This window comes from Hemicordylus capensis, chromosome 2 (genome assembly GCF_027244095.1).
Source record: "Hemicordylus capensis ecotype Gifberg chromosome 2, rHemCap1.1.pri, whole genome shotgun sequence".
In the NCBI taxonomy this organism is placed as follows: Eukaryota; Metazoa; Chordata; class Lepidosauria; order Squamata; family Cordylidae; genus Hemicordylus; species Hemicordylus capensis.
The window spans coordinates 313,597,627-313,617,909 of record NC_069658.1 but is presented as its reverse complement, the minus strand read 5'-3'; the positions used below and the strand labels follow the sequence as shown (position 1 = coordinate 313,617,909).

At 44.5% G+C, this 20,283-nt stretch overlaps 1 protein-coding gene across 1 annotated transcript in view; it reads right to left on the bottom strand.

Moving 5' to 3' along the window:
• Window positions 1–4,362: 4,362 nt before the first annotated feature.
• EFCC1 (EF-hand and coiled-coil domain containing 1) overlaps window positions 4,363–20,283 on the bottom strand; it is a 189,255-nt gene continuing 173,334 nt past the window's right edge. The window contains exon 7 of the mRNA XM_053303774.1: window positions 4,363–4,535. Within this exon, the coding sequence (XP_053159749.1) occupies window positions 4,516–4,535 (20 nt within the window). The 3' untranslated portion in view covers window positions 4,363–4,515. The remainder of the gene's footprint in view (window positions 4,536–20,283) is intronic.

Below are 20,283 nucleotides of genomic sequence, written 5' to 3'. Positions count from 1 at the left end.
ATGAGCAGCTTGTCTGCTTGTCAGCAACACAACAACAATCTTTTGCTCTGAAGAGGCTATTAATGTAGTGCTTTGGTAGGGAAGATCCATTCAATTTAGAGCTGCTCATTCAATTTGGGCCTTGCGATGGGTTTAAATGGCAGCTTCTGTCCAATTCATCAGAACTTGGAGAGGAAGATATTAAAAGTCTATTTTGAGTGCAAAAAGAACTTAGACTACAAATTTAGAAATGATTCTGGTGTTGCATCCTAATAAAGAATGGTCAGAATAACTCCCTCTTTTTCTATAAGAATGAAGCAACCCCTCATTTATATAATAATGCCCAATTCTTAAGAATTTCTTCAGAGGCCCTTCTCTGAAAGCCTCCAGTTTTGGAGGTTAGGTAGTGGGTGACTGTGGGTATGCCCTGATTGTGGGATACCCTTTCCAGAGATATTTGACTGGCCTTCTGTGATCTAGTTTTAGGTGCCTGGTTAAAACTGTTGTTCTTGCTAGGCTTGTAGTTAACAGTGCTGTTTTTGAGATTTTATTGCTATGCCATTTTGTAGGGTTTGTTTGTTTGTTTGTTTTGTATTCTGTTGTTTTACTGATTTAATAGAGTTCATTAGTAATTTTTTTTGTGGCCAGCCATGTGCTCACAACCAGAATTATCATGGTTGGAGTTAACCGTGATCAGCCAGTTCTGTGCACTCCCACAGAGCATGCCACGAGAACCTGGAATTTCTGGGCAATCCCAGTTAAATCACTGTAGTTAATCAGAATTTAACTGGATTGCTAACTAGGATAGGATGATTTTATAAAATATTCTTTGACAGTCTCTCACTCCATATAGGCTCAGTGATATTTACCATACCCGTATCTATGTTGGAGATCTGGAAATACAGGAGCAGATTTGTTTAATATTTACTGAAGTGGTGAACATAAGAACAGCACTACTGGATCAGGCCCAAGGCCCATCCAGTCCAGCATCCTGTTTCACACAGTGGCCTACCAGATCCCTCTGAGAAGCCCACAGGCAAGAGGTAAGCGCATGCCCTCTCTCTTGCTGTTGCTCCCCTGAAACTGGTATTTAGAGGCATCCTGCTTCTGAGGCTGGAGGTGACCTATAGCTACCAGAGTAGTTGCCATTGATAGATCTGTCCTCCATGAATTTGTCTAAGAACCTTTTAAAACCATTCAAGCTAGTGGCCATAATCACATCCCATGGCAGAGAATTCCATAGAAAATTTGGTCACTTTGCTGCTTACCCCAATTTCTAGATCATTTATAAATAAATTAAAGATCACTGGTCCCAGTACAAATCCTTGGGCGACCCCACTTCTTACTTCCCTCTATTGTGAAAACTGTCCATTTATTCCTACCCTCTGACCTGTCCTCCAACCAGTTACCAATCCACACATGAACCTTTCCCTTTATCCCATGACTACTACCTTTACGCAAGAGCCTTTGATGGGGAACATTGTTAAAAGCTTTTTGGGAGTCCAAGTATACTGTGTCAACCAGATCACCTTAATCCACATGCCTGTTGACACTCGCAAAGAATTCCAAAAGGTTAGTGAGGCAAGACTTGCCCTTGTAGAAGCCATGCTGGTTCAGCAAGGCCTGTTCTCCTATGTGCTTAATAATGTTGTCCTTAAGTATGCTTTCTCTAAATTTACCTGGCACAAAAGTTAAGCTAACTGGCCTGTAATTTCCCGGACCGCCCCCCTCCCCCAGATCCCTTTTTGAAAATCGGAGTTACATTAGTGACTTTCCAGTCCTCTGACTGTATACCAAGAGCCTGACTGTAGGGACAAGTTACCTATTTTTGTTAGGAGATCAGCAATTTCACATTTTTGTTCCTTCAGAACTCTTGGGTGGATGCCATCTGGCCCTGGAAATTTTTTTTTCAAGACAGTTTAGAATAACCTCCCTCATTGTGTTGGCCCAGTTCTTCAGCCTCCAAGTCTGAGAAGCTCAGTTCCAGAGCGGGTATATGGCCCACTGTGAAGATAGATGCAAAGAACTGGTTGAGTTTTTCTCCTAATCCTCCTTAATAATTCCTTTCATGCCTACATTGTTTAAGGGTCCAACTGCCTTCCTGGCAGGTTTTCTGCTTCTTATATATTTAAATAAGTTTTTGTTATTCCTCTTGACACTTCTGGCTGTATGTTCCTCAAACTCTATTTTTGCACTCCTTATTATCTCCTTGCATTTCTTTTGCAAGAGTTTATGTTCCTTTGGAGTTTATTTCTTATATATATATATTCTCCTGATTTGGGCAGGACTTCCATTTTCTGAAGGAAGTCGTCTTCCTTTTTTTCGGTTCCCTGACTTTACTTGTTAGCCATGCAGGCATCCTCCTGAACTTGGTGGTACCTTTCCTCCTTCTTGGTATACATTCCAACTGAACTTTTCTTATTGTAGTTTTGAATAAGTGCCATGATTTCTGGAGTGATTTGACTCTCCTGACTTTCCCTTTCAGCTTGCTTTTTACCAGTCCCCTCATTTTTGAGAAGTTTCTTCTGAAGACCAATGCATCTGTGTTGGACTTTCTTTGCAATGTTCCACTCGCATATAAGCTGAATTGGATCACACTATGGTCACTATTCCCCAATGGCTCTACAACTTTGACATCTTGCACCAGGTTCTGGACACCACTCAGGATTAAATCCAAGGTCACCTTCTCTCTAGTTGGTTCTATGACCAGCTGTCTTATGGCACATTCATTTAGCATGTCCAGAAATTTGACCTCTCTGTAAATACCTGAATGTGAATTTGCCCAGTCTATGTGAGGATAATTGAAGTCACCCATTATTACAGCCCTGTCTCTGTGATGCCTCTCTGATTTGCTTTTCCAACTCCAGATCATTCTCAGTGTTTTGATCCAGAGGACGATAGCACGACCCTAGTAACACATTTCCTTTCAGTCCTTATATTGTCACCCATAATGATTCTGTGAAGGACTCTGGTCCTCCAAGGTTTTCTGCCTTGTTGGATTCTATCCCATCTTTAATATACAGTGCTACTCTACTCCCCATCTGCCCCTCCCTGTCCTTTCTGTAGAGTTTGTATCCAGGAATAACAGTATCCTACTGGTTCTCACTGTTCCACCAGGTTTCGTTATGCACACTACATCTATGTTTTCATGTTAAATCCATACCTTATTTGGAGTCATTTATAGCCATAAAGAGGAAACGATGCTGAGGTTGGAGTATGATTTTACTTTGGATCCTTTAATTATATTGTTAGCATATTTGGAACCTGTTTCTAAATCATCCCATAGATTAGGATGATTTAGAAATGTGTATACATCCTGTAACCACAATGAGAAAAGCTATACCAATGTTCTACATTGCAAGGCCCGAGGGCCAGTCATGGCCACCATCAACCTGCAATGCGGCTCCCTGACTAATAGTTTATTGGGCCTAATTGTTTAGTCGGCCAAAGCTGAATATGCTGCACAGTCTCACTAACACAGAGGTAGACAAACTGTGGCCTGTGGGCTAGATATGGCCGCTGGGACCTTTCCCCCCATCACCTGGCTACTACCCAGCCCATGTCACCTGTCCACTGCCACCCACCTCCATTGCATGGCTGCCACCCCTCTGCCTCGCTCCTCTCTCCCTCTTACCAGGCAGCAGTGGCTACTGCTACCTGGTGTTAGTGGCCACTGCTTCATTCCCCCGCCCCTCCATCTGAAATAGCTGTGGTGGGGGACTGATTTGGAGCAGAGCCATGGCAAAGGGGAAGGCGGGGTCTAAGCCTTTGCTTCCACACTGTGGCCATGATCCAAATTACTGCTTCCAAAGTTGTTGTGCATAGGAAGCTGTCTTATACTGAATTAGATCCTTGGTCCATCTAGCTCAATATTGTCTATGGGGAGCAACACTGCTCCCCATAGATAGGAGTCTTTCCCAGTCTGACCTGGAGACACCAGAGATTGAAACTGAGGCCACTGAGCTCTGTGGGGCACCATGCCCTACAGTTATAGAGGGGGAAACTGTATGGCACATTTCCCCATGAAGAGTAAAAATTGCAGGCCTGTTCTGTAACATGTTCTGTAACATGATCAGCAACTGGATCAGGAACTCTGCATGATCAAGAACTCAGCAAAGATGGGGTTCCCAGTTGTGTAGTATGGTGTCTATGTACATATGTAAACAAGCAGGCATGTTGCAGGCATGGTAATGAGCATGGATTGGGCAGGAGGCTGCAATGATACTTCTCCCCCCATACCCCCATGCATTCACTGAATGCATGGAATCCCCAGTCACACTTCAGAAAGAGGCTTAGGTTTGACTGAAATAGTGGATTGATCAAGACACATCTTAACTTCCTGTTTTATTCAAAACGCATTATCTTCCTAGTGTTGTGTTTTGATCAGTTTAGAAATTATACAGACATTTTACATTTAAGGAGTTTCAATGGGATTTCTACACACTTCCTTTCGTGTTCAGCTTCTTCCAGTAGGGGTCACTGAAGTCTTTTTGTTCATTTAGAGATGAGTGTAGAAAATGTGTGCAATTCAATGCTTTAGGCCCATTTCAGATTTCCTACATGGAAAGAAAGCAGTTCTATGTAAGAAGAATACAAGTTGTTCATAGATGTTATGTATGAACATCATACACAGGTCTACTTAGCTGCATGTATGTATGTAGTATGTAGCCTAACCTACCTCACAGGGTTGTTGTGAGGAGAAACTCAAGTATGTACCCTGTTTCCCCGAAAGTAAGACCTACCCCGAAAGTAAGACCTAGCAGTAATTTCTGATGTACCGCTAATTGCCCTAGTGCATTTTTGGGGGCTAAAATTAATATAAGACACTGTCTTATTTTCAGGGAAACATGGTAGTACACCGCTCTGGGCTCCTTGGAGGAAGAGCAGGATATAAAATGTAAAAATAAAATAAATAAATACATGTGCAGAGCCAGAAAGCTTCCCAACACTTTTGCATCTAGTGAACTAGATTATTTACTTATTTAGAAGGTTTACATCAGTGTTACTCTCTCACTGTCAGGTACACTTACAAAAATCTGAAACAAAATAAAACAATAAGACCAACACTTCAAAAAACAGTTTAAAGGAACTGAACAGGAAAAACAGACCAGCAAAAGAAATTAAAACCAGGTTAAGCAATATTTTAAAAGGCCTCAGCAAACAAGGGTTTTTCTCTGCCACGCTAACAATGTGTTTCAGGCTTGCCTCCCTGAAAGAACATTCTTAAGCTGGTGCCACAATGGAAAAAGCCAAATAACTTGCCAAGGTAGGGGCATCCAGAAAAGAGCCACCATAGATAAGAACATAAGGACATAAGAACATAAGAACAGCCCTGCTGGATCAGGCCAAAGGCCCATCTAGTTCAGCATCCTGTTTCACACAGTGGCCCACCAGATGCCGCTGGAAGCTACAGGCAGGAGTTGAGGGCCTGTGATTACCTTAACATGCAACCTTAGATGATAACCTTAACATGCAATCAGGTTCATGTGAGAACAGGGCAGTCCTTCAGATACCATATTACAAGCCATATACGACTTGTAAGCACCAGTATTTTGGTTTGTGCTTGGAAATTGACCATCAGACAATAGAGTTGTTTGAAAAATGGAAAGATGTGTTCTTTTTGGGCAGCCAGGCCAATTAAAATCTAGAGCAGTATTTGGGACTAACTGAAATGTTTGAAGAATCTTCAAAGGCAACATCATGTTCACTGTATTACAGCGGCCCAGACTGGATGTTACTAGTGTATTGATAATCATGGCTAGACTATCTATCCAGGAGGAGTCACCACCGGCCTCAGGTGCTGCAGGGCACTTGCTGTCACAGTTCCCACTTAGACATCAAGGCCTAGGTGGGATCTAATTGTCATTTAGGGAGAGTGAAACCCCATCCAGGATCACAGAACAACAGTACTTCTATCTTGTCTGGATTGGGCTTCACTTCATTAGCCAACATCCAGATATGTGCAGAATCATCCCATGTGACAATCTACACATGCTTTTTGTGCTTTTTCCTACTGCTTTCTGTACAGGACATTTACCAAGCTTGATATTTCCAAGACGACATTTTGAAAGAGAGAGAAAATCATGTTGAACTTTCCTCAACCAACCTACTTAGCTTCATACCAAGAAGGTAGGCAAAGCAAGTTATGGGAGGGACAGTGAAGGAGGTGGAGAGGCTAACAACTTCTGAAGCTTTAAGCAAGGACATGGCAACGCTAGTTACAGAAGAGGAGTGTGCATATATGTGGTCTGGTATCTAATGGTTTCTCGTCAGTAGTGAAAGTATCTACCATTACCTAAAGAATGAAAGGTGTGATCAGAGTCCATAGATGGCCCAAATGAATCCTTTACTAGGCATGGCATAAATAAGTTTCTCCAGCCTAGCTCTAATGTATATTTTAAGGAAGCCCAGGATTATTGTATTTAACTTTACACAACTGTTGTATTATTCTATTAACCTACCCTTTTCTAAAGGTGTAATTTCTGTTGATACATTTTCTGCTTATGGTTAATGGGGTAGAAACCAAAAAGATATGTCAGTTGTGGACTGAATCCCTTTTGCTCCTACTGAGGCAAGGCCCAGCAAGCCTACCTGCTCATGAGGCTGGCTGCGGTGGTTGCTGCTTCAGGTGGTGGATGCACAGAGGATTGTGGGGACTGCCCCTGACAGCTTCTGGCCCTGGCCAGCATCACCTTTGCTGTCCTCCTCCTGGCACACCCACAGTACCCAGTAGGACCCTAGTAGTGCATTGCAGGTTTCACTACACACAAGGTGCTCTAGCCCACAGTCTCCTCTCCTCCACACTTCCTCTTTCTTCTCAGTTCCTGTTTTTTGAAATAGTGGGGGCAGGAGGAAGAGGAAGACGAGGAAGTACAGTGGTGGCAGCAGTGCTCGCCTACTGCTGGGTAAAAGGGAGGGGTTGCAGCGGCACCAGCATCCTGCTGGGTGAAGGGGCGCATTTGGCACAGCAAGGTGGCATCGCCAAGATGGCATGGTGATGCCATGCTGCAGTGCCTCAGGTGCCAGGGAAGCTTGGGCCTGACATGGGGCAAGAAGAAGGGGTTTGCTTTTAAAGCATAATACTGTCTCAACAGTCCAGTTGTTTGGTTCTTTTGAGCTTTTTGTTCTGCCTCCTGAACAGGCGTACTTCCATCCAAATCTTTGACTTTTTTCTCAGTCAGAGTGAGACACTCGTTTGCCATTTCTTCCACTGCTTGAGGTTCAATGTGAACTTTTCCCTTCACAGCCATTCCATGTATAATAGTTTACCCTTGAAGTGTGGTCAAGGAGCTGGTCTTTAGGTCTCACCCCAAGTATGCCATTATTTCCTTCAAGCTAATAGCACTTATCTTCCTTCATCCTTGTGCTGCTTTTAGAGTTAATCAGATTCAGTTTCCACAGCTCCTGGATAGCAGTCGATAATTCTGAGAGAAGAAGTCAATAATTTTAATGCTTCTGTCATGTGTTTTGGTAGCTGAGAGTGTTGTTAGTCAATGCCCTGCTGAGAAGCATTGATGGTTTGTGTTGAAAGAAGTTGCCATCTGTATTTTCTTTCTTGCCAATAAGAGGCCCTCCTATTGTGCTTAGGTTTAGTGCAAAGGACTACAACACCAGTACTGGGTACCTACTGGCTTGTGGAGCAGTCTGTCTGTCTTTCTGTACTGCAATCATAACACAGGAAACTGCCTTCTACTGAGTCAGACCACTGCAGAAGTCTCTCTCAGCCCTATCTTGGAGATGACAGGGATTGAACTTGGAACCTTCTGCATGCAAGCCTGCAGGTGCTATACCCAGAGTGGTCCATCCCCTAAGGGGAATATCTTACAATGCTCACATGCATATCTGCCGACATATCCCTATTTTCCCATTCAGGGGAATGGGAAAACAGGGACATGTTGGCAGATATGCACATGTGTCTCCCATTCAAATGCAAACCAGAACAGCCTATGCTTAGCAAAGGGGACAATTCATGCTTCCTGCCATAAGACCAGCTCTCCTCATGGCATTCATAGGATTGTTTCAGCATTTCAAAATTCCCCTGAAAAAAAATGAGCTCATTCTCACAATCAGCCACGTAAAGGGTAGAGGCAGCAAACCCAGCTTTTGCTATGCATGAGAACTCACAGGAAATCCTCTAACTCAGCCCACTCAAATGTGGGTGGCCTAACTATTTAACCTGTATTTTAACTAAGGTAAAACAATAACAGCTGCCTTACCTTGAAGTTTGATTGTTTGTTGACTTTGCTGTTTTAAACTTCCCAGCTGCCAGAGGCCATGTTTATCATAGAGTTCTGTAGCTAGAGGGACCAGTCAGAGGATAGCTGCTGCTGTACTCAGGGCTGCCTCTCTACTGGGAGCACAGTACATTATGGGATACTTGAAGGACCTAGTTTCCCTTTTCTTCTCATGGACAAAGAACTTTCTGCAATCATCTGGATGGTGATTGACCAGAGCCAAACAGAGGTGCTGATGATCATCTGTGGGAATCAGGATAGGAGTTCTTTCTTCTCCCAGTACACCCCCATATGGTCATATGAAAGGCCTTAATGTGTGGTGACATTTCCTTTCTTCTTTTATTTTCTTAAAAATGTATTTTTTAAGATAAGAAAAGAAAAGGAGAAAGGAAAGTTCATGTGAAGCTGTCTCTCATCCTTAGTGGGAAATATAGAATGCTGACAGACAAAAGCCTCCTTCAGATGTTACTGAGCGCAGTAGCACTCATGCTTTCAGCTCCAGAAGCAGAAGGAACTCCCATCCCTGAGCTGTCACTCACCCCCTCAAGCTGGCCATTCACAATTACAACTGTCCAAAGGGGGAGCACCATAACTGTGATGGCCAGCACTTCTGTGAGCATCAACCTTGGGTGATCCAGGTTGCTGTTCACACAAGCACTGGCCATCATGGTGATGGCACTTTTCCATTCAGACAAACAAAGCTGTAACCATGAGCAGCTGGCTCATAGGGATGAGTGTGAAAGGTGGAATGGGACCCTCCCCATTTTCAGTGCTCTGACTGTGAGAACCATTGTTGCAAATTGTGGGACAAAAATGGGGCTTCTGTGGAAGGATATACTGAATGTATTTTTAATTGTACTGCCCACCCCAGCCTAACCTGGCTTCAAATGTGATGATGTTTCAGGGGCCACAGAGCAGAAATACCTTGCACAACACCTTCTCTTCTGAAACAGAACTCACATCTCTCCCACTCAAGAGTTATGCTGATATCGCCAACAAGATTGTTAGGGCCCAATAGAAGATGGGTCAGGATTCAAAGGGGCAGAGGTGAGCACTGGGGGTGGTGTGTGCAGACCCAGACCTGCCAAAGCTGCTCCAGCTTCAAGATCACAGAGTGTGCTTTGCAGAGTGGTACATCCTGGGATGGCCACCCCTTTCGCTATAGCTTTCTGTTGTTTCCATGTAAGGAAGGGCCTGCTGTGTCCTGGAAGCTGAGTAGAAGAGGCAAGAGGGTCCAGAGTATCAAGGTAGGAGAACTCTCCTCTCCTCCTCCTACCTCAGCTAAGAGCAGAGTAGGGAAGCTAAGTTACCTTGCTTTGATCAGCCAAGGCTGGAAGGATTTTTGTGAGTTTACACAAATATGGGTTGCCTGCCTTCTACCCTTCACATTATAGTGTGAACAAAGCCATTATCTGCAGAAATGTATGTAACTATGCCCCAGTGCCATTTTATTTAAAAGGAAGAGCTCCTTGGGGAAACAAAGAGTTGGGGGGGGGGATACTCTCCCCATCTGCTGTTTTTCCTTTTCAGATTATTCTCCAAGCACATTTCCTTTTGAAAGTTTCCAAAAATGATATTCTCTGATCCCAAACTAGCTTCTCAGTTATGTGTGTGCGCAGCATGTATCTCACTTTGAATTAGAAGTGCCTTGAAGTTTGGCAGATGCCCATTCCTCCTTACGCTACAGAAGGAAGAGTATCATGCAGTGGCTCTGGGTTATGCCCTGGCTTCATAAGCCCAACAAATCTGCTCCACAGTCCTTCACTGTTAGCCTTCTCCAAGCCTGGTCCTGAGCCTTGAACCTGTGGATAAGCTATGCCTGCATCTTCTGGAAGGCCATGGCACTTGTGTTTCCCTTACAAAATCTCTAGATCTTCAGCCGACACCAAAGTGTGAGCTCCCCATCAACAAGGGTCTGTGCCTGTTAAGTAAAATAATACAATCAAGATAGGAGCAGGCTTGATTCTGAATGGCTCCCTTTAAATCTGATGGTACAGACTGAGAAATAGGGTGGGGCAAGCCTTGATCCTCCTCTGGTCCTCTGGCAGAAGTTACTCATACCCTTGTCCTGACTACAGAAAACCACAGAGGGGCTATTCTCATGACCAGCAAAAATTGGGCTAGGAGAGCCTAGCCCGATTTTTACTGGTCATGTAAACCACCGGGCTTGCAGGCAAGTCCGGTGGTTTACAAGTGGTTAACCCGCTTTATTTATTTATTTATTTATTTGATTTTTATACCGCCCTTCCGAGCTGGCTCAGGGTGGTTTACAATTAAAAACAGAAATCATTAAAAACAACTAAAACAGAAATACAAATATAAACACCAATTTAAAAACATCTTAAAAAGCAAACTATCAAAACAATTAAAACCCTGAAAACCAGGTTAACATTAAAACAATTAAAAATGATTAAAAACCCTTAAAGGCCAGACCAAACAGATGGGTTTTAAAGGCTCTCTTGAAGGACAGTAAAGAATTAAGATTACGAATTTATGGTGGGAGTGCATTCCACAGCCCAGGAGCAGCTACAGAGAAGGCCCGCCTCTGAGTCGCCACCAAATGAACCAGTGGTAACTGGAGACGGACCTCCCCAGATGACCTTAACGTGCGGTGGGGATCATGTAAAAGAAGGCTCTCTCTAAGTTATCTTGGACCCAAGCCGTTCAGGGCTTTAAAGGTAATAACCAGCACTTTGTATTTTGCCCAGAAACATATCAGCAGCCAGTGTAACTGTTTCAAAACATGCATAATATGGTCTCTCTGAGTTGCCCCAGAGACCAATCTGGCTGCCGCATTCTGAACTAACTGAACTTTCTGGACTACATACAAAGGCAGCCCCACGTAGAGCGCATTGCAATAGTCAAGCCGGGAGGTTACCAGCTGATGCACCACTGTTTTGAGGTCATCCTCTTCGAGGAATGGGCGCAGCTGTCAAATCATCCGGAGCTGATAGAAAGCACTCCTGGCCATGGCCTCCACCTGAGATACCAGGGTGAGGCCTGGGTCCAGGAGTACTCCCAAGCTGAGCACCTGCTCCTTCTGGAGGAGTGTAACCCCATCCAGCAAAGGAAGATCTAACTCACTCCTCAGATTCTGAGCCCCCACAATGAGCACCTCCGTCTTGCTTGGATTCAGCTTCAGTTTGTTATCCCTTACAGCCCATTACTGCCTGTAGGCAGGCATTTAGAGAACGAGTGCCATTTCCTGAAGATAAAAAGAAGTAGATTTGGGTGTTATCACCATACTGATAACACCCAGCACCAAATCTCCTGATGACCTCACCCAGCGGTCCCATGTAGATGTTAAGAAGCATTGGTGACAGAATGGAGCCCTGAGGGACTCCATATAACAGCTCCTGTTTTGAGGAGCAACTGTCACCAAGCTCCACCATCTGGAATCTACATGAGAGATAGGAACGGAACCACAGCAAAGCAGTGCCCCCTATCCCCAACTCCCCCAGGCAATCCAGAAAGATACCATGGTCGATGGTATCGAATGCTGCCGAGAGATCCAGAAGAACCAGCAGAGTCACACACCCTCTGTCAATTCCTCGGTAAAAGTCATCCATCAGGCCGACCAATGCTGTCTAAACCCCATAGCCAGCACTCAAGCCAGTTTGAAATGGGTCTAGATAATCAGTTTCCTCCAAGACTGCCTGGAGCTGGTCAGCCACCACCCTCTCAATCACCTTGCCCAACCAAGGGAGATTGGAGATTGGTCTGTAGCTGTCCATCACTAAGGGGTCCAGAGAAGGGTTCTTTAAGAGTGGTCTAACCATTGCCTCCTTCAGGCAGGGGGGTACCCTACCCTCCCTCAGCGATGCATTTACGATATTAACTAGGCCACCTCCAACAATCTCCCTGCTAGATAGAAGCAGCCAAGTCGGGCAAGGATCCAGAGAACAGGTGGTAGGCTGCTCTGCCCCAAGCAGCTTGTCCACATCCTCAGGAGTCACAGATTGAAACTGATCCAATCTAATACCGCAAGAGGGATCGCTGGACATCTCCTCCATAGACCTTGAAGAACTAATGGAGTCCAAGTCAGCCCAAATACAGGAGATCTTATTTGCAAAGAACCCATTAAAGGCATCACAGCAGAGCAACTCCGGGGACTGATTGGAAGTAGAGGGAGCAGAAACTAAACTCCTCACAACCCGGGATAGCTCCGCCGAGCATGAACCTGCAGCCGCAATGCGCACAGACCAAAATCTCTTTTTCGCTGCGCGCACTGCCCCTGCCCTTAGCCAAGGTTAGGGGAGCAAGCGCTCCGCTAACCCTGTCTTTGTGCTTGTGTGTTGCCATGCTGTGGCTCCACGCCACAGCAACTCATGAGTAGACCCCGACTGGGAGGCTAAAAAGTAGCCTCCCAGCTCGGGGGTCTCTTCAGCATGCCCTGCGTGCTCACACAGGGCATTCTGGAGCTTCTGGGGGCCGTGCAGCCCCCGTTCCTCCCAGCCCCCACCAGCTCTGTAACAGAGCCGGCAGTCGTGTGGGTGGCCTCTTCAGCCACCCAGAGCAGACTGCCAGCTTGTGTGCGGGGAGAGCGGGCTAAGCCCATTCTCCCTGCTAACCCACTCCAGGCTATTCTCACTGATCATGAGAAGAGCCGCAGAGGCTATTCTCACAAGCAGAAAAACAAGGTTAACAGAGCACTCGCTCCGTTAACCTCATTTAAGAGGAGGGGTTGTCAGGCAGGCTAGCCACCCTGGAACCACCAGGTTCACCTACAAGCCCGGTGGTTCCGATGATCACTGAAAACTGGGCTGGGCTCCTTTCGCCTGGTTTTCAGTGATCGTCAGAATAGCTTCGTTGTTGTGGCCAATTCAGACAGGGAGCCACATCTTCCATCTTCTTTGGCCATCATTATCATAGACTCTTCCCATATCTTTGGGCTTTGCTAAGATAGGGATGTTTAGGAACCCTCACACAAAGTAAGCAGACTGCAGTTCTGGAGGCAGAAGCGGCTAGTCCTATTCTTATACTCAGGTATCATGAGCAGGTTCAGCCCCAATCTCAAAGGTGTACTCAAGTGCAACCTTTTACCTTCTTCCACATAAAACCCCCCAGAAAATTGTTACTATTGAGAAAAGCACCTTCTTAGTTGAGTAGGATTATCTGGAAAAGAAACATCAATCCTGTTGACATTTTAAAACTAGAAAGAGATCCCTTTCTCACAATCAGTGAGAAGGGCTTGAGAGTGCGTGGGGAGAAAGGCTGCTGAAGCTTACCTCCCCTGCAGACAATCATTGAGTCCATGCTGGGTGCTCAGATCGCACACCCAGATGGACACGGGCTGCCCCTGGCAGCGCAGAGGGTCGGGGACCAGGGCATGCCACCCCAGGCCCTGGAAATCCCATAATGCACCATGCAAGTGCACAGTGCATTGTGGGGATCTCCACAGTGATGAGCAAGCAACCAGAAAAAAGCAACCAGTGCTTCACATGATCACGAAAACGGGGCTAAGGGAAAACTCACTCCCTACACCTCATTTAAGAGGCCGGCTCCACAGGTGGGTTTGCAGCCAAAGCACCACCGGAATTGGGCACAGTTCTGGCGGATCTCACGCACAGCCAAGCCCGGTCTTGGTTGCACATGAGAACAGCCTCAAAGTCTTGCAGCAGCTTAAAGACTAACACATTTATTGCAACATAATATTTTGTGGACTACAGTCTCCTTCATCAGATGGATAAAGTGTCATCATCAGTTCATAGGTATATACATATATTTGTATGCATTTTTTAAAAAGGCAAATAGTGGGGTCAAATGACTGTGAAATGAAAAAGAAAACCAAAAAGAATTGTCTGTGACAATTCTGTGTGAAGCTTCAGTGTGTGTACGATAAGCTTAGTGAGAATTCATCACCACCATTTTGGTTGCCCAGGATTAGTTGGTTCAGTTAAAATGTAAGCCTGTCCTCGAGCCAGTCAGTCTTCTTGATAGCAGAGAAGAGCAACGATGCCAAAGATGTGTAATTGACTTTTCCCACCCACTGCATAATAATCCTGACAGGATCATAAAAGATGCAATAAGATTAAAGAGCGCTCAGAACCATTTGTTGTTTTTTCGTTAAAGAGCTTGGCACAAGCGGAGGCAGTGCCCCCAGCACCACGCAAGTGCTGACATTTTCTGCCTGATGAGCAATAAGCACGAGGGCTGTGGGTTGAGCTTAACTGTCACCCCAACAGTTTGTTTTCCTCTGCAGCAATTAGGAATGAATTTGCAGCTGATGCAAAAGAACCGAGAGTGAGAAAAGCCAAGTAAGCTGACCTCCACAGGAGTCCTCTGTAATGTTTTTGCGATTAGCAGTCCACTTAAAAAATCCATCTGCTCTTTCGTTCATATTTGTCCTGCCATGAACATGGCCTTCCCCTTCAAAGCAGCTAATTGACCAGCCCTGCTGATATAAGATGCTTAGTTTTCTTGGCCTTTGACTTTTGTTTCAGAAGTATCTTCAAAATGCTTCCTCAACCAATGTTACAGACTTCTCTTTTGATGGTGTACATATCTTTCCTGTGTGTCCAGAGTTTGAATCTTACCATATTGTGAAAACAGTTGACCAGCTTGATTGGTGTGTGTGTGTGTGTGTGTGTGTGTGTATAATATTCTGTCTCTCTTTCTCTCTATCTAATGTCTAAACCATTGAATTCTCTCTATAAAGTGATGTGGGATACCTCTTTGGGTACCCTATGGGCAAAGAACAACAGCAGCAACAACAAATATTGATATATACAGCTTTTCAACAGAAGTTTCCAAAGTGGTTTCTATAGAGAAATAATAAATAAAGAAGTGGTTTAAATTAGAATAAATAATACTGACAGGCATGATACACAAGGGGAATGGGGACAGGAGAGCGGTGCCACTGCTGTGGACATGGAAGCGGTGGCACCACATTTTCATGTTTTTAAAGCACATTTTAAAAAGCTTGTAAGGTATGTAGTGGTGAACCCAGTGTGTGTTGTGTTTCTTCATGAGACTGACCTTCATAGGCCATTGAAGATGGCAACAGTCAGTGGCCAGGGTATTCAGAGTACCCTGCAGCAAGAGAAGCCTGGGGGAATGAAGGCTCCCTCAACTGAAGATCTCAAAGCCAGTCGGAAGGGGCCATAACTCAGTGTACAGCACCTGCTCTGCATACAGAAGGTTCCAGCTTCAAGTCCTCATGCAATTTCCAGTTAAAGATTTGTAGAAGGATCTCGGGTAGAAGAGCCTGGAAATGCCTCTACCTAGGACCTTGAAGAAGTGCTACTAGTTGGAATAGGCAGCACTGGACTAAATGGACAGTGCAACAGGCGCCTTTCTAAGTTCACTGCTACACATAGTGGTAGTGGGCTAAAACTCTTCGGTGGTCCTAAACTGAGGTGATGTAGCCATGTGGACCTGCCATCATCCACAGGATTCAGCTTTCAACGTGACTTGGGGAGCATAGTTTTTCTTAACCACACAGAGCAAACCGAGGTGAGCTTTTCCCTGTGTCCATCAAAAGACCCGATTCCAAGAATGTACACTAGCCAATGAGCTTGGGGAGGACAAGAGTCCTTCAGAGATCTGAAGAGCTTGCTGTTTCCCTGCACACAGTGCTAGTGTTGTGCTAGAATGATAAATTTGGCTTTCTCAGAGGTGGCCTCTCATTGAAAATGCTGCTGGAGTCGCCTTCTGCTTTCCCTGCACTTGCCTTTGTCCTTCCACTTGTCCAAATGAAATGATGCTGGTTGGAACTCAGTGAAAGTGGCTTTCTTATTTGGAGGTTATTTATGACAGTAGCCATGTCAGTGCTGATGAGTCCCAATTGCTTGAGGCTGCCCTGCAATGTCATTTGTCATGTCATTGTCTCTCTGTTGCCTGTCAGACACAGAGCCCCCAATAGTCCCTAGCCCTCTAATTGGAAGAAATAGGAGCTTGGAACTGGAGGAGAGCACTCTGTCCTCTTCAGTCAACAGCATGCCCCTTGGATGAATCTGAAATCAATCAGCGTTAGTCTTGTATCTGGGCTGGCTGGGTGCCGGCTGCCAGTCTAGCCATAACAGCATTCATTACAAAAGCTCAAAGGACATTTGTGCAGGCAGAGTTTTAAAAGGTATGATTCTGATCTTTTCTATTATTCTCTGCAAAAAGCTTGCCTGAAATACCACCAAATAAAGGTTTAGACATTTTAAGAAATTGTCATATGACTCTTCCCTCATCTTGACTAATGCTCACTGCAATTATTAGGACTGATAATACCTTATAAGTTTTATTTTCAATAAAAACTTCTATTTAAATATTATAGTGCAAAAATGTGTTGCACTAACCCGTTCAATGCAGGTGAATGGCTTAGGATCCTTAATGAATAGACTAACTAAAACTCATAACTCAGATAAATAATTCATGGATTTGGAAATCACCTTAAATTATTGCCTGATTCAAGAAGCACTCTTAAGTTTCATTATATCCATTCATTCACTATATCCATTCATCTGATCATTTATTATTGTTGGAAGAACAGAGCTTAAGAACCCAGGTGTAACACACACACACATACACATAGTAAAGTGTGACATCGAGCCTGGTGGTTGTCTTTGGTAGAATACAGGAGGGGTTTACCATTGCCATCTCCTATGCAGCATGAGATGATGCCTTTCAACATCTTCCTATATCGCTGCTGCCCGATATAGGTGTTTCCTATAGTCTGGGAAACATGCCAGCAGGGATTCGAACCGGCAACCTCTGGCTTGCTAGTCAAGTCATTTCCCTGCTGTACCATTAGGTGGCTATACACATATATAATCTCCACACACATGCATGTGCACACACACACACACACACACACACACACACACAAAATATTGCTGCATTATCTAGTAGCACAGTGCTAACTGGGCAAAGAGGGTTGTGGCTGTCTTATATTTAGCAGGGAGAGAGCAAATGTCACTATTCTGCTCCACCACAGCATCCCTCCAATGGCTGTTACTGGTGTCTTCCAGAGTTTCTTTATAAACTGTGAGCCCTTTGGGGTCAGGGAGCCATCGTTGCATTATTTTCCTGGTTGATTAGGTCACACACAGAAGTAACATTATTTGAAACTGACTGCACCAAGTAAGCACTCACTTCCTTTTAAAGCAAAGGCCACTTCTACATGGGCAAATGTAACAGGAAACCATGGTAAACCTGAGGGAGCTGCTGGCTTGCATGTTTTTTCCTCTTCCTTCTCCTCTCCTTTCACACACGAGAAGAAAAGAATCAAAGTCTTACTTCTGCTCTGAAGTAAACTATCTCCCATTCAAATGCAAACCAGGGTGACCCCTGCTTAGCAAAGTGGACAATTCATGTTTTGCTACCACAAGACCAGCTCTCCACCACATAACTGCATGGGGGAGCATGATGTCCGAAATGTGCCTCACCATGTAATTTGTAGTATTTAAATCACATGTCAGAGACGATCCGGGTGTTCCCGCCCCCACACACATTATGTGGCAGTGAGACAGCACACCAGAAGGGAGCAAACTATGATTTGTTAGGGGCAGTCAGATGTATGACTCAAACCAACCAAATATGAAAATAAATCTCTGAATGCAAAGAGCCTTTTAGCCGCAAATCTCTTGGGAATGCAGGACAAGGTGTGGAAATTTCATGAATAGCAACTTAAAGCTAATAATTTACTTCAGAGGAACTGAGTGACGAAGAAAAAATAATTGCTTGACTTTTTAAAATTTTCAGATCTTTTCTGTGTTCATGCCCTTGGTTTCTCTCTTTGTTTGTAGTTCCTACTTTGATACATGCATGGCCATTGGAACAATTGTGCCATTGTGCTAAATGCATGAAGATTTGTTGCTAGGGTAGCCAAGTGCAAAGGAGCACAGACATCCTGAACCTTTAATGGCTGATTCTGGCCTGTGCGGCACGTTATATAGTAAGGGCAGAAATAAATTGAAAAGGTATTCATATTGTTCAGGGAGGGCAGGTTTGATATGTAGAGACTGGGAGAAGGGAGTACTCTGTCCTGTCATAGAAGAAGAAAAACATGATTTGGGGAGTGGGGGGAGTTTGGGAGGATTTCTCTCCTCCTGCTGTGTTCATAGGTTTCAAATGTCAGCTATTTAAGGAAAGGTCTCTGAGGGTGCTGGGTGGGTGCTATACAGTAGGCAAAGGAGTAGAAGGAATGAGAGCCAGAAATGTGACAAGGGATTTTGGGCTTGACTGACATCTTCATGACAGGACTGTGATGTTAGATGTGAGTTCAACAAGGGAGACAAGTCTTGCAGCATGGAATCAGGAGTAAGGTGGGGGAGAATGAATGTGGGAAAAGAAGAAAAGATGGATGGGATGAGGAGTTTTAGCACTTATCTAGTTTTATTCTGGGTTTTGTTGCTGCAGACATACACTCGTATTATAACCTGCTCAGCACTCTGGGATTGGATGAAAACCTAAATCAGTAAGTACCCAGAATGTTGGGGGCAATATGCTAAATCATTGTAAACCGCTTAGCGAGCTCCGGCTATAGAGCGGTATATAAATGTAAGTGCTATTGCTATTGCTATTGCTAATAAATCTCCCGTTATACAGACAGCTATAGCAACTTGTACCGCACTCCCTTATTGTGTTTGCTTGTGGTATCTCACTGTAATCATCCATTGATCTTAGATCTGTTACTTGAATTTTAAAAAAATCTTAGTTGATTACATTTGCATAAATTGATCTATTAATAATATTAAACATAATAGTTCTGAATGGAAAGGGCACGCTTCCTTTGTTTAAAATTAGGTAAGTGAATGATAGAATGTAGCAAGTATTCTCTCAAGCATAGGCAATCTATGGGAGTGAGAATACATGCCAGATTCTGCCTGCCATCTCTGTTTGTGTGTGTTATGTGTGTGTGTGTACACACATAAATTAACACAAGTGGTTAGGAGAGGAGAGCTGGTCTTGAAACCATGAGCATGAATTGTCCCCTTTGTTAAGCAGGGTCTCCCTGGTTGCATTTGGATGGGTGACTCCATGGAAGCACTGTCAACTGTAAGATTCCCCCCTCAGGGGATGAAGTCGTAGCTCAGTGGTTCAGCACCTGCTTGCATGCAGAAGGCCCCAGGTTCACTGCCTGGTATTTCCAGATAGGGTTGGGAGGATTCCTGCCTAAAACCTTGGAAAGCTGCTACTAGTGAGTGTAGAGACAATACTGAGCTAGATGGACCAATGGTCTGATTCAGTATAAAGGCAGTTTCCTACCGTATGTTCCTATATGTGACATAAACAAACACACATTATTATTTATTACATAACCTTTTTAGTCAGTCCAAAAAAATCTGATTAATTATATTATGAATATCTGGATATAGCATATTAAACTGCTTTATTGATCAATCTACACCAATTAGCTGCAGCTCTCCAGGGCCTAGAGGCAAGCAGAGATTTTTCTCAGCCCTTGCAGATGTGAGCTATAGAGGCAAGCTTCCAACTAGAAACACTTCTTCTATGCCCCAAACAGTGATGCTGTTAATAGGAGAGAAAATGATTTGGATCACAGTGCACTGAGGCAGAGAGGTTTGCTCTTCCTTTTTGCGTCATTTGCTCTGAATCAGTGGTTTTCTCTCCAAGTGGTGATTTGAGGAAATCGCTTCTTCAGGGGCAAATTGCTACTTCAGGGGGGATGATTTCCAGCAGGAAAACAGCGTGGTGGTGAATAAGTGAATTTCCCCATTCCCACATGCCCCAATTCTGACCAGGGTTGTCCCCTCCACACTAGGGATATGCCTGAACTGGTTCGAAGCCCCTTTAGGGAAGCATTGAACCGGTTCGTGTGCCCGCATCCAAACTGGTTAAGCAGGGTGGGAATCAGTTCCTTTAAAAACCAGGTACGCAGGTCCTTACCTGCTCCTCTGCCACCCCACTGCTTTTCCAGGTACGATGCTTGCTGTCCAAAAGGCCATGCACATGCTGATGCCATGCACAGGCTTTTGGAAGATGTGCTGCAGCCTTTTGGACAGCAAGCTCCGCACCCAAAAAAGCAGAGGGGCAGTGGAGGAGCAAGAAATTACTTTCTTATCTGGTTTTTAAAGGAACAGATTTCCACCCCTCCCATGGCTGCCTGAGCTGGTTC